The sequence below is a fragment of the Pyrgilauda ruficollis genome, unplaced genomic scaffold (genome assembly GCF_017590135.1).
Source record: "Pyrgilauda ruficollis isolate IOZ18807 unplaced genomic scaffold, ASM1759013v1 scaffold29, whole genome shotgun sequence".
Taxonomy (NCBI): Eukaryota; Metazoa; Chordata; class Aves; order Passeriformes; family Passeridae; genus Pyrgilauda; species Pyrgilauda ruficollis.
The window spans coordinates 4,474,720-4,489,372 of NW_024524266.1; the positions used below are offsets into that span (position 1 = coordinate 4,474,720).

At 34.8% G+C, this 14,653-nt stretch overlaps 1 protein-coding gene across 1 annotated transcript in view; it reads left to right on the plus strand.

Moving 5' to 3' along the window:
* STS (steroid sulfatase) overlaps positions 1–14,653 on the plus strand; it is a 106,436-nt gene that overhangs the window by 72,825 nt on the left and 18,958 nt on the right. Inside the window, exons 9-10 of the mRNA XM_041472348.1 lie at positions 3,076–3,235; positions 5,863–5,984. Coding sequence (XP_041328282.1) covers positions 3,076–3,235; positions 5,863–5,984 — 282 coding nt within the window. The remainder of the gene's footprint in view (positions 1–3,075; positions 3,236–5,862; positions 5,985–14,653) is intronic.

Sequence of the window (14,653 nt, forward strand, 5' to 3'; positions counted from 1 at the left end):
GCTGTTTTAAAAACATTTTTAAAAGACTTTAAGAGAACAAAAATAACAAAAAGGTAGGTTGGTCTAGATTTTGCAAGGCATACAGGCTAGTAGATTTCAATCTTTTCTCTGTTTCAATGTTGTCAAGTCTGAGCAAAACACAAAACTAATGAGCCATGTCCTTAAATAACAAGAGATTTTGTTTAAAAATAATGATATTTTCCAGATTATTTAAAATTTAATTTTATTAGCCATTTATATGTTTCCTACATATTTCAAGTCTAAGTAGTAAAACCTTGATTTTTTTTATTTTTTTTAAGGGAAAAAGAATGCAGATATCTTAAAGTTTAACAGCTAGAGTTTTAAAGATGATAAATGTCCAGGGATTTGTAATCTTGTAATGGCATTAAGCACCTGCAGTCACTAAGCACAATTCTAATAAAAATGAACACCATGTAAGCAGAGATAATAGAAGACAGTCTTCTGCAATGACCTGTAATTCCTGTCCTGATTCCCTGCTATTCCCAGTCTCCAGAGACATAAATAAAAATATGCTCCAATTAGCCTTTTGAAAGGAAAACAGCAGTCACTTCTTCATAGATGTAAGTAAGGAGAAAGCCCTGCTATGGAATCCATTTTGCTTTTTCTGCCTTACAGCAGGGCATCAGAGTTTGTGTAGTGTTCCTTTGTACTTGGGTAATGTGCAATTTTTCTGTCCTTTTCTGCTGATTCAAGAAAATTGTACTGTGAACCTAAGAGCTGTGAAAGTGACCCAATATCTAGGTTTTAAGAATTGCAACATGTGTGAGAATCAGATTTACCACTTTGAAATTTCTCTGTCTTCAGATTATACAGGAGTTAACAGTATAACAAGACTTTATTTAAACATCCATCTAGTCTCTTACTTGGTTCAGACAGGCATACAGAAATAAAAGGAACATCATAGCTAAAGCTACCTAAGGTATAGATCCACTCATAGTGTTGTCTGTCTATTGGTCACCTTCAGTCATAAAGCTGCTGTCACGTATACACAGAATTAGGATCTGGCTCATGAACTAAATCACCTCCCTGGTGTATCTGTTCACTAAAAGTATGTTCCTTTGAGGATAACTGTAATTTTTTGGCCTTATGCTTGTATTTTTATTTGGATTAACCAATTCCCACTCAGTAGGGTTTTCTGTGCACCATAGCTCAGTCAGTTTATTAATCTTTCCTGCTGTGTAACACCTAATGCCCACCAAACTTTGAAAAACTTAATGGCTGTTGTACAGGGGTAGAGACATCTTTTCTACAGAAGATGGACACAGCTTATTAACACTGATTATGATTTCACCCAACAACATTAACAACTGATCAGCATACTTTTGGGTGAGCACTTTCTGCTGGTGACGGGTGTTCTACATCTCACCAAATAACACTTTATAAACTTAAATCTGCATTTTCTTCAGAGCTGTGTATTGAAAATAATATTTTACTCAAATGTAAATGAAAATAGGACATACATCTCATTCTTGAGTAGGTAGCCACACACTTCATCGTGAGAATGGAATTACATTTAACTCAGCGACAGTAAACTTTTATGTGTTCTAGAAGACAGACAATCCAGTAGAGTTCTGATCTTGACACCATTTTCAAAAAAATCTTTAAGCAAATATTGTTGCTTGACATAAGGCTGAATAGTAAAAAGTCTAACTTTTCTGATGTCAGACTAGATGTGTCCCTGACTATTAAATATGAGTTCTGATAAAGCCCATGAAAAAATTAAGCAAAAATCAGACAAAACAAAGAATCATGAGCTAATGGTCCTTCAGTTACAAGAAAAGAAAAAGGTAAATTTATACAAAAAAAGTGTTGTCTGTCTTGAAGTTACTACTTACCTTTACAAACAGTGAAAATCCTTTAGAAAATCAGGTCGATTGTAAACCCCCTTTGCTGAAATGGAAAAGATCATCAAGAAGTCATTAAAATAGACAGCATGTATAACAAGGCCTGGGGTCAATACCAAAGGTATTGACATCTATGAGGTGTTTTGGGTGTTTAAGATGCTGAGGAAACAGAGCTTTTGAAATACTGTATTGTAATTTTTTTTTTTTAACTTGAAAAAGGGAGGTAAAGGAAAAAAATAGTCCTGTAGTAGTTTTGCCTTGACCATGAATTGCTGTTTGGTTCATTTAATGGCAGAAGTCTAACCTATACATTTCTGCTTTTCCAGACATTTTAATTGTATAAAAGAATCTCAATTTATTTCCAAATGGCCCTGACCATGTTTAACCATATCCAAAACCCATCTGTTTAACAGACGTTTCTTTTTCAAGTGATATTAATTTCAAAGCTCACCCTGAAGTGTTCTGCATAGTCAAAACTGTGCAGGACATTGGTAATAGCATTTGTGATGCCTCTTCATACAGAGCCATGTCAAATATTTATTCAGTAATGGTGAACATGCTGTCAGAGAATAAACCCACTGCCCTTCTGCAAAAGGTGTTGGGAGGACTCAGCAGTGATGGATCTTGCAGAAACAGTAAATGACTGCAAGTCACTGTTGAATGCAATCTGTTGATAGTGCATTTGATGTAATTGTTTTGGTTTAGAACATAAAAAGTTCTTCACAGTATCCTGACAGTTATCATCACTGAAGTGAATTTCTTTCTAACGCAATGAATTGGAGAATTCAGTAACATACTTAAGTTAGTACTTTCTTCTATATAAAGCCATTAAGCACCATTTTTAATAAACATCTAAGTATAGCTCTTTTTTTTTTTTAATTTCTCTTTTTTGGTTATAGGTTCACATATCTATGGGCCACACTATCTAGGCCAATTCCTGTGTGAAGACTCCAGTGAAGTGCTTTTTTGATCTTCTACAACTACTTTTTTTTGGTGCAATTTACTGCATTTTATAAGCTCTGTCTAATACGTATTATTAAATTTACAGTGAGAAAGTACTACAGAAGTTAGAAAATTAAGAATAGGACAAATTTGCCTAATTGAAAGATTCTATCTAGACAGAATGTTTAATATTTGAAAACTGAATCATATGGGGTGGCTTTATCAAAAAATAAATTGATTTCTCAGCAAACAAAACTAAATTTTTCAGGTGGAAAATCAACGAACTGGGAAGGAGGTATTCGTGTGCCAGGTCTTCTCCGTTGGCCTGGAGTGGTACAGGCTGGTGCCTATATTGAAGAGCCAACAAGTAACATGGATATATTTCCTACCATAGTTAAACTTGCAGATGCACAGTTACCCTCTGACAGGTATGCTCTGTAGTCATCTCTGTTTCAGAGAAAGTGTCATGAGTGTTTTATTTGTCCTGGTGATATCTATTAAGATAGAGGTGAGAATGTAAAAAAGAAACTAAGTTTTATGCTTGGAATATTATGTTGTCTTTTTTCATATTGACAGACTGATAATATTTTACAGAAATGTTGTATGTAAATACAGCTTAACTCACAGAACAAGCACCAAGCACCAGAAAGATAACAGAATACCATCAGATCAATGTACAGTCAAATCAAACTTGGAATTACTTACTAAAAGCAAAAATGAATGTATCAAGAAAGGTTCTGTTCTGCATGAATGAATTTGGTGATAAAAGAAACTTTAAGTGTAAATTACTTTAAACTTAATGAGCTTAGCCTTGACCTGCTTAATATCACAAAACACATATAAATGCCAGCTAGACTTTTCTCACAGTTTTGTTTGGGGTTTTTTATTTTGTTTGGTCTTTTTTTTCTCTGTAGCAAGTTAGTCAAAATAATCCCATACAGGGTTTTGCATCCTGATAAGAAAAGCCACTGGACTTCCACAATTCATAAGATGCTTTCCTAACACTGAGACATCCCCAGACTATATCTTGTTTGTGAGATACACAGTCTCAGTGGCAAGGTGCCTCTACCTAAATGCTGTTGCTATCCAAATCCAGTAACTGGAGAAACCTGTTGATATGTGTATGCTTTGAACACATTGATAACTCACAGCTTTTGAGCACAAAGCATCAGGAATCCACATGGGGAAGCCCACTGGTGAGCAGAGTCATTCTGCTAATGATTATTCATTGAGTGTTTGAAGGAAATGGCAGGGCAGGACAAGTCTAAGACATGAAAAATTAGTCAGGTTGGTCCTGAGAGATGCAGATTACAAGCAGTAATTCTGTCGAACATCAGAAGTTCTGATTGTTCTTTATGTGGCAGATCTTTTGCATTTTGTTTCATATTGCTTGAGTGAATACTAAGTACTGATGTACTTAGTTTCTTTGATCCCCTTTATAGAAATTCAAATACAGTTGTGTAACTTCCACTTGTAGGTTGCTCCACTCTGATTCTTCTGTGTTACACTGTTGCCATAAGTAGTGCTTCATCTTAGGTCATAGAATAGCTTGAAGTATTTTTGTTCCAGCAGCTGGGTTCTTATAGCTCCACTGAATTCTTCCTGAGAAGTAAGAGAAGATAATATAATTAGTATTCTGTCACTGTGAGAAAGCAGGTTGAAAAGGAATGGAAGAGGTGCTCCTAGTTAAAGAAGAGAAATTAGTAATTGGAAAGAAAAGTCTCATATATTCCTCTGAATCCAGCAGCTGTAGCAATGCTGGAATACTGGAGACATTTTTCTGGAGATGCCTTTTCCCCCATCAACAGGATCTAGAACAGAAAGTGTTCAATAGACATGCATCTTTTAATGAGCAAACTTGCAAGACAAGAGCCTGTTACTCAGGCAAGAGAACATGAAAAACTGAAAGTGGGAAAGACTCTGTTTTAACAGACCCCCACAGACAGGGATTCACCCAGGTGGCAGTTATCAGACAAGACAAGCTTTCAAAATTCCAGGAAGTTTTCCTGCCAATCCTTTGAGAAAAGTGCTACTCTGAATGGCTTTGTTGCATACAGACAGTTGCTGACAAGAATTCAATAATCACATGCGACTTAAAAAAGTGAACTTAGTACCTGTCTTGTTACACTAACGTGAAAAATATTTTATGTAATGATAATGAAATGATCATGTATGGAAAGATAATGAAAATCACCATAGACCTTTTAAAACTTTTTATAAGTTTCAAAAAAAATTTATGGGATGTTGCTCAAAATCCTTGAGAAAGAATTATTTGCTGATCTTTATATCAGCAAAAAGTAATTTCTTATAGTACTTATTGAAGAATTTGTAATTCATGCGAGGTCAAAAATGCAGACTATGATTTCTCCCCTGCCAGCTGATGTCAGCAATTCAGAGGTTTAATATAGGGAAACAACTAAAAGTCTTGCTTATTTTATAACTCAGATTTTATGTAAATTGACTGACTCCTTCAAAGCATGATCAAATTGTCCACCAGCATTTAGAGAATTTATATATATTTATGTGCACATATGTGTGTGTGTGTGTGTGTGTGTGTGTGTGTGTGTGTGTGTGTGTGTGTAGCTGATAAATGCATATTTAAACAGTTAATTTTCAAATTTGAAATTACCACTTCTGTCTTAAATTCTGGCATACATAATATACTGAAAAGAGATATTACCACTACTTCTGGGGATGCTAGCACAGAACAACATATTTTCTCTAGTTTTAGGGTTACTTCGGCCAGACTAGTCCCAAAAACTTGAATGTGAAGGACTGTGTTGTAGCAATTTATTCAGTTATGTCTGTTCACTTTCCTAAAAGTGAAAAAAATGAGTTGAGGGAACTATTCATCATGGTAAAATGTAAAATTTTTTCCTTAAGTAATGTAAAACTCAAAGGGAAGAACACCTGAAGGTTTTTCTCCGAATTGACTAGTTGGAGGTGGCCATTCAGATTTGGGTATTTTTAAGCAGCAGATGAGCAGAATTATCATATCTTCTAGGAAAGTGAGGTTTGAGTTATTTTTCTGATTTTTAAATGCTTTCTTTCTCAGGATTATTGATGGACATGATCTGCTACCTTTACTTCAAGGAAAAGTTACTCAGTCTAAGCATGAATTTCTCTTCCATTACTGCAATGCATATTTAAATGCAGTGCGCTGGCATCCAGGAAACAGTAAGTAAACTTGCCTTTTCACATTTTAAATATTTAATATAATTTTTATTGCAGCTTGAAAAGAACCAGGAGGAAGCCTTGGGCTATAGTAACAAAAAAGCTGTTTAAAATATCTAGTCTTTTTCTTTCTCTTTCACTTTTGTCTTTGCTGTTACATTCCTATTCACCATTTCGCTGTTTGACATTATTTTGTTGTTATGTATTAATGGTAAATATGAATGCAATACTGAGATCTATGGTATCTGAAAATGTCCTTTTTTTAAACCTTCATGAGAGAGAGTCTGTGCAACAGAATGAAGTATTCAAGGTTGGCTCTTACATTGTCCTAAAAATGCATAGGTAATAGGATGGTTTGCCAAATAACAACAAAAGTATGATGTCAGCCTGGCCATTTTTGTTAGTCAGATGGCAAAACGTAGAAGGGTCCCTGAGTCAAAATCATAATTATCCAATAAATGAATATAGTATTATAGAGTTCCTTTTCATGCTTTTTATGAACGACATAATTCTACTTTGTAGGACAAGGAAAAAAGCATTTCTCACTGATTTGCTCTTTTTAAACTAACAGCTCACTGTTTCTAGTAGCACCTTCCACATTAACCAAGGCATATTTCCCTTTCTATAAAAATCTCAGTGCTGAATGAAGTTAAACACACATTTTGTCCCATCTCAGTTGATATTGAAAGTGATGACTGGTGTTACAGCTTCAAAATCTGAAACAAGCTTTGGCTTAGAATTTTTTTTTCATTTATTTAAGTGTTGTGGGAAAGGGCTTGTTTAATAGTTAATGCGCAAACTTAAAGTATTTAGAAACTCTGTCTTCTTGGTCACATGTAGGCTGACTCTCTACCTGTCTTGGACTTTAAACTAGGAAAAGGGAAAATATTAAATATAATATTTATTTACCATTACTGTGCCTGTACGTCTTGCATTTGATAAATAATCATAAGGAAGAACCAAGCAATGAGATCTAGAACCAGTTTGTATCTGCTGTTGGATGGAAGTTATTCTGCATCATGAGAGAAGTGGGCAGAGAAGCTGTTTTTCTCAAACATACACCTTTGCAAGATGCTATAACCCTTGTCTGAGGAAAGGGTCATCCTTATTATTCACGGAATGTGACGGGAAATGAATGTGAGAAACAGTGGGGGGCTGGTCTACTGTATTTACTTGATGAGCAACAGCAATGTAGAGTGTGATTCATCCTTTCTCCAAGGCATTCAAATGATAAAGCCCACTCATAACCTGGTGATAACATTTTCATAACCATGGGCTGGCTTTTGTACAGAAGGTTGTTGTGGTTTAATTCCAGACAGCAACTAAGACTGATAGAGCTGATCTGTGTCTCTTTCTCTGATGGGGAAGAGAACTGGAAAGGTAGAAGTGAGAAGACTCATGAGCTGAGATAAAGACATTTTAACAGATAAATCAAAAGCCACACGTGTCAGCTAAGCAAAACAAGGAATTAATTCATTATTTCCCATTGCCAGGGAGGTGTGCAGCCATCTCCAGGAAAGCTGGGCTCCATCACACATAGTTGTGACTTGGGAAAACAAATGTCATCACTGAGTATCCTCCCTTCCTTTTTATTTCTGCAGCTTTCTGTGCTGAACATGACGTCATTTGGTCTTGAATATGCCTTGGGTCAGTTAGGGTCAGCTGTACCAGCAGTGCTCCCATAAAGTGCTTCTTGTGTAACCCCAGCCTACTCACTGATAGGGTGGGGGGAGAGGCAGAAGAGCTTGTCTGCTCAGTAATAAATAAAACATCCCTGTTATAAACACTGTTTTCAGCACAAATGTGGAACACAGCCCCATATTATCTATTGTGAAGAAAATTGGCTCTATTCCAGACAAAACAAGCACAAAGGGCTTTTGATAGTCTGCCTTGTCAGTTTACATTGTAGTGAGAGTAGACAATGGCCAGGTATTCCTCGCTATTGTCTTATGTACCAATCCTCTGTGAGGGCTTCACACCATGTTCAGCATCTTCTGCACTTCTCTGGTAATGGGCCCTAACCCAAATGTCCAACTAGACTGCTCATTCCTTCATTAAACATGTAATTTCTATTAATTTCAAAGATGCACTTTTTGAAGAACAAAGAAACAACAGCTTAGAAGAGAAAGTTGGCAACAATTAAGGAAAATGTGATGTATGTATTTATCGATTAAGGTACAAGGTAATGGGACATATACTGTGTATATGCACTTATTAATGCATCTGTCAAGAGATTTCTTACTATATTTATTTTCTGGGAAGTCTCAATTTGCATATCAGTGACAGCTTGCCTATTCCACTATTTTTTCTAGATGCTCCAAGTGTAGCATTAGCTTTGATCCTCAGGAAAACCTCAGCTAAATTCTGCTTAACTATTTGGTCCCTTTTTAATTCCATCACCCTACAGTTCCCTTAGTAACTCCATCTTTGTCACTATTAGATTTTCACTGTGCTTCAGTCCAGACCTCCTTTTTGTTGGTTTAATTTTTGACTCTTACATATATATATGGAACAGGCAAATGTAGTATATGTTAAATTTTTGGTAGTTGCGCATCCAAACTTGCTTGCAAGATTCTAGTCTGACTTAAGCAGGCATGTTTCTCACATCATTCAGGGAAGGTCAGAAACTTCAGAATGAACAATTACCATTTTGCATTTATACATTCAGAGGGTAAGAGTTCCTCATAACCAAATCAATACACATCTTCATTAAGTTATATTAGTTAGGTCAGTTATTGCATTCACAATGTACTTTCCCCTTGATCAGTCCTTTGAAGGAGCTTTTAGAGGATATGTGCTATGCAATGATCTTCTCAAAAAAGTCTGCAGAATTTAAACCTTATGCTTTCTAGAGTCGTGAGGAAAATAATCTCTTGGGGTTTTTTCTCTTTTCTTTGTCTTTCTCAGCCACAGAAATAAGCTAACACCATTTTTTCTTCATTTCACTTTGACTCACATTTTACCTCATGATAGAAAATAATGCACATGAATATTCATATTCTGAATTTTTAAAAATGAATGAAATATCAGGCAATTTTCTTTTGCTCTCACAGACTTGTGCATGCCGATACTTCACAAAATCACAGAGTTACAGAATAAGCTGAGTTGGAAGGGACCCACATCCTTCCACTCAATGGAAGGGTCATTGAATCCAACTTGCTGTAATTGCCATGGAAGCAGCCAATATATACAGTCCAAGTCCTTGAAGGATGATTTCCTGTTATTTTGAAAGCTTATAAATATTTGTAATTTAATGTATCTGTTAAAAATACAGAGAAGAAGACATGTAAAAAAGTAAAGTGATTTCCCATTATCAATACTTTTTCTGCACAGCTGCTTGGTATACCACAGAGGCACCAATATATGAAAGCAACAACACCTTTAGAAAAAAGGACTACATTTTCTTTCTTCCCAGTATGGTGTAATCACCTTGTTTTTTAAAAGCACTGAGTAATTTTTTTTAATCATTAAGCATTTTTATCAGAAAATAAAACAGATGTAGGATCTGCCTTTACTTTCTTGAGCTGAGCCACCCAAAATTTTGTGTTGCTTTCTGTGATGTATGCCAGATAATATTTTGGCCTGTTTTAAGTCTGATCACATGTTCTTCTGCTTGAGCAAGTTGATCAGTACTTTTGTATTTGCTAACTTTATAATTTAGCATAACTGAGTACTAAAAAACTATCAAGAGCACTGTCTCCAGAATATTACTGGCATATGAATCAGTACTACTAAAAATGCATTGCTATGACAACTTAATTATAAGGGGAGGATTAATCAGATACACAGCAAATCTATCGTTGAATGAAACTTCATCTTTCAGGTTGCACTGCTTGTGTGCAAAATTTCAATTTGATAAGGAGAAAATATATTATAATGCTGTGTAATAAATATTGAGAAATATAATGCAATGCAGTCTGCATTATAAAGAAATAATGATCTTCACAGTATTTTCATACTACTGATAAAAATATACTAATGTTTCTGATAAATGCTAGAGTGACTTTACTAGCAGCACTTCACTTTTTCTATTTCAAAATGGATTTAGCTGTTCAGTGGAATAAGTCATTCAGTAAACAAAAGACAAGGAGATTTTCTATGGGAAGTTCAATTGAAGCAGACTACACTGCAATGCCAAACTAGCTTATTGTGCAAATATAATGACTTTTAAAGATAGTAGAAATTGACTGAAAAGCTTTATATAGAAATTTCCCACTTTGCTTCAATTAACAAAAAATATACATTTCAATTAGTGTTTATATTAACTTTCTTGAATGTTGTGAACTACCTCAATTACTGAAATTATTTCAGTCAAATTCACCAATGAGGGTTTCTCTCTGTACTATCACAGAATTCAAAGCTATTCTGATTCCTGGCTGTTGCAATATTCTCCAGCATCCAACAGTATTTCAGGAGACATATTTTGTTCTATGGCTAGGGGTTATGGGCCCTTCCTAGTAATTAATTTAGCCTTTTTCTACATTTTCAGTTGTAAAAATTGCAGGTGAAAAAACAAATAAAAAGTAAATGAGAGAGAAATATTTTGGTTTGCAGTGTTCAGACGAAATATATAGGATAAATTTACCAGAATATTGTTTTGGGTTTTTTAAGAGGTTCCTCCAGATTTAGTTTGACTAAAGACATTGGAGTCATAATAAAGAGAGGAGAAAGCATGAAAAGTCTGCTCAGAAGGGTCATTTTGTAACAATTGGCACAACCTTTCTTGTGAAATTAAGTTAAAATAGGCCTGTTTCTGAGGAAATTAGATATGAGGAATACCTTCCACTTTTCGTTACCTCTCAAAAGCCCAATGCTATTCATGCCTTAAAGGGTAGTAAGGGTTACCTTATAAACTAAGGGCACTTGCATTATTTATGGTGCCATTCTTAGCTTAATTTTTTTGTAATATCACATTCAGTGTTAATAGTTAAAAACTGTAAAATGAATTCATATGCTTAAAACATTGGCTTGTGAGCACAATATTGTAATCAGAGGAAAAACACAGGATTTGGAGTTTAGACAAGTAACAGAAACTGGAAAGCTTCTACAAAGCTCTGGAACCAGTTTGAAATGTTTTCTTTACAGTCAAGTTCTCAGTGTGAGGGAAATGAATCTACTGGTTGTCTCTAGCAATCAGAAATGCATTAATGTGTATATAAGGGAAATTTTGGAGTGTTATGTGGTGCCAAAACGCTGGTTTGTAAATGCCTGACCTTCCTTGTTTGGTATTAGTGCAGCTAAGAAATGTAATTATGCAGACATCCACAAAGTAAATGAACACTCCTCTTTGCTCAGAATTTAGAAGTATTTCCTAAGTATTTGATATTTTAAAGATGTCTTAATATTACTTCCACTCTCTGAATATAAACAAGAAGTTTCAAACCATGCATTCTCTAAAGCCTCATAAGCTTCTTTTTTATTACTTTCTTAGTAATAAGAGAGGAAATTTCTCAGTGTGTTCTTTACCATAGGGTGAACAAATGCTACAGCAGCTTCATTTGTGAGATGTGGGATGTGCTTGTCATACACAGAAGACCCATTGGCAGAACCCATACCCTTGCCTAACTTTTTCCTATTCTTTTTGCTTGCTTCCCTGAGGAGCTTTTTCCATTTACGGTTTATTTGCCTTCTCTGTGGGGAACAAAGGGCTTAGAAGATGTTACAGATTAGTAAAGACTCACATTGACCCTGAGAATGCCAGCAGTTACAGTTGCTTTCATTTCTTAACAGTACAAAGGAAGGTAAATTTAATAGAACCTTGATCCAGAATTTTTTTATTTTGCACAACATCTTCAAAGGAGAGATACTACCATGTGACTTCCACTGTTGTCAAGGAAACATTTTGTTTCCTTACAAAGAAACCTTTTTTTTTTTAATCACATCTTTTATCACACCAACCTTGTATCTTTTCTCAGAAAATAACAGACGAGAAAGGATAAAACAGAAAGAATAAGCATTTAAAGGAGTAAAACTTTCCTATTGTCACAAAAATTCTAGATTGCTATCTAGAAAGAATAGACTTTTTGTTTAGTTGTAGTAAAATTGATGGAGGAACATTTTTGTCTTAGAGGGCTGTTCTCTCAGTGAAGGACCAGGGTAAATGTCCCTCGACAGTGACATGATACACACAGACTTTCAGTGATCATATCAGAATGCTTTTTCTTCATACAAAAATAGAAGCTGCAACATACTGGTCTATTGAATTCAAAATATCTTGACCTAAATTAGCAATGTTTTTAGTGAACACTAAAAGATGTTGACAGGTTTCAGTGATCATATAATGGCAAAGGCATTTAAAGTAGATACTTCAGTGCTATTTAAAATTCAGCTTTAATGGTTTCCTGTCAGATGTTTTGTCGTGCACTAGTGACGTGTACAAAAGATAAATTTTAAAGGATTTTTTCTGTATACTTCACAGCTAAAACTTAAATAGAAAAATGTATCTGAGTTAGAGCAACTTCCCGATATATTTTTATTTATTTATAAATTTAGCAGTAGTCAAAACAACAACCACATAAAAGACTATGTAAAAATGCGCTGCAACTTTCAAAAATTAATTTCAGTATTCCAAGTAACATTAAAAGTGAGTCTTTAACAATATCTGGAGCATTACACTTCCAAAAATATCTTTAGCTCAATGTTGGATTTGAGCCTGCAGCATTTTGCATGTTACATTCAGAACATAGCGCTGATTCATCCTAATTTTAAAGTCGGATTCAAATGGCATATGTTGTCTTAGGCAATGTTCTTCAAGGGAAGTAGTTAATGCATGCACAACCCACGTGGAGTGTTCCGTGTACCACAGCCTCTAACCTCATATTATTACTCCTAGAAAATAAAGTAAACCATATGTTTATTAGAGAAATTCCCTAGAAAGTTGACTATCAATAGTGAAGTGACTTCTCAGTATGGCATAAAAAGACCTTGCCATGAAAGGCAGGAGAAATAAATGTAGAAGAAAACAGTGAATGTTTGCAGGCTAGGTGACTTGGGCAATACTATGGTGGAGGCCAGCGTGCAATCTGTGGATGTGCACTCTGTACCACGTAATTGCTCCTAAATTTAAGTTCTGATCAGTACTTTGGACAGAAAACACAAGCAGAATTACTCAGTAATCAGTGAAACTGTTCTCAGCCTGAGAAAAGATCACATCTCAGTACAAAGAGTGGTCTTTTTGTTGCTTTCAGACCATTTTATGTGGTCTCAAAATATCAGAGGGTATGTAACACGTTGAATTTTTCAAGTATCTTTTCTTAAGGCATTTGTAGTAAACTTAAAAGAGGGAAAAAACCCACAGCAAAGCACCAAACACATTTCTATAACTTGTTATTTGTTGTGTCATCCTTAGTACAGAAATTTTGTAGTGGATTTGTATGAAAGCTTTTTGAAACTGAAAGAGACTACATTTCCCTTGTAGTTTTTTATCATAGTTCTTTCAATGACCTCCTAGTAGAAAAGCGAATTAAGTGAAATAGTGTAGAATAGGTTCCTGCACATTGTAACATTTTTCACATTTATTCAAAGTTTTAACCCCAATTTTATTGAAAATAATTCTTCAGATGCAGTTCACTCCTATTCAGGAAAATTTTATGGTCTCATGGTTGTGGGACTCTAAGGTGAACATTTCTGAGACTCAATTACTCAGTGATCTTCAAGACTGACATTTTAAAGCAAAATAGGTATCTAGCATTCACAGTACAAGGAGGAAGTTAGAAATCATGGTTCATTCACAACATTAAAAGTCAACAAGACTATAAAACCTCAATAAAGATAATGAAAATTTAGTACTTAGAATTAGCACTAATGCAATAAAGAAAGGGTGACCCTTTTAGTATTAAGAAATATTAGTCATCCCTAAGATAATTTTGTCATTACCAAGTGTGTGCTAATTTTTCATGTACAACCTGTTACCTGTCTGTTGAACATTAATTTTTAAATGGTATTATATCACAGAAGCAAGATTCTCAGTCATCTCACTTGCTTGGTGAGTAGGGTCTTCAAGGCTCCATAGAGTCTTCAAGATTAACTTAATTATATTATCTGGACTGTCTTCAATGCCATATGATATTTACAGGCAGTTACTCAGTCTGGAAGTCTTATTTTTCTGTATGGTCCTGTTTGGTGACAAATACAGACTGTATCTCTGTCCTAAAAGCTTATAGTTACCTTAGCATTAGTTCATATTCTTAACAGCAAAACAGCTTAGCCACAAAGCTTTATAACCTGGACTCAAAACCAATATCTTGATTACTGTGTTGTTGATAATTCCACTTTGAATTCTCTACTCTAGCTCTACAGAACTGAAATTTTGGAAGGTTTTAGGTGATTCACATGGGTTTGGTTTTGTGTTTGTTTGTTTTTTGTTTTATTTTTGTTGGTTTTTTGGTTGGTTGGTTGGTTGGTTGGTTGGTGGGTTTTTTAACAAAGTGCCCCTCCCATTCCTATCCAATGCTAAGCTCCAAATACTTTATTATCTTCCAAAAGTCAGCATTGTTAATTAATCACTTGGTGAAGCTGCTAAAACAGTACCATCATACATAAACATAAATCTAATTAGATAGAGACAATAACATAGTATAAATGGTTTAATGAAGATTTTGGCTTTACCATTATGAAAGTATAAGACTGAAATATTAGACAAGAAAGTGTGAGTAAATAAAACTACCTGAGTG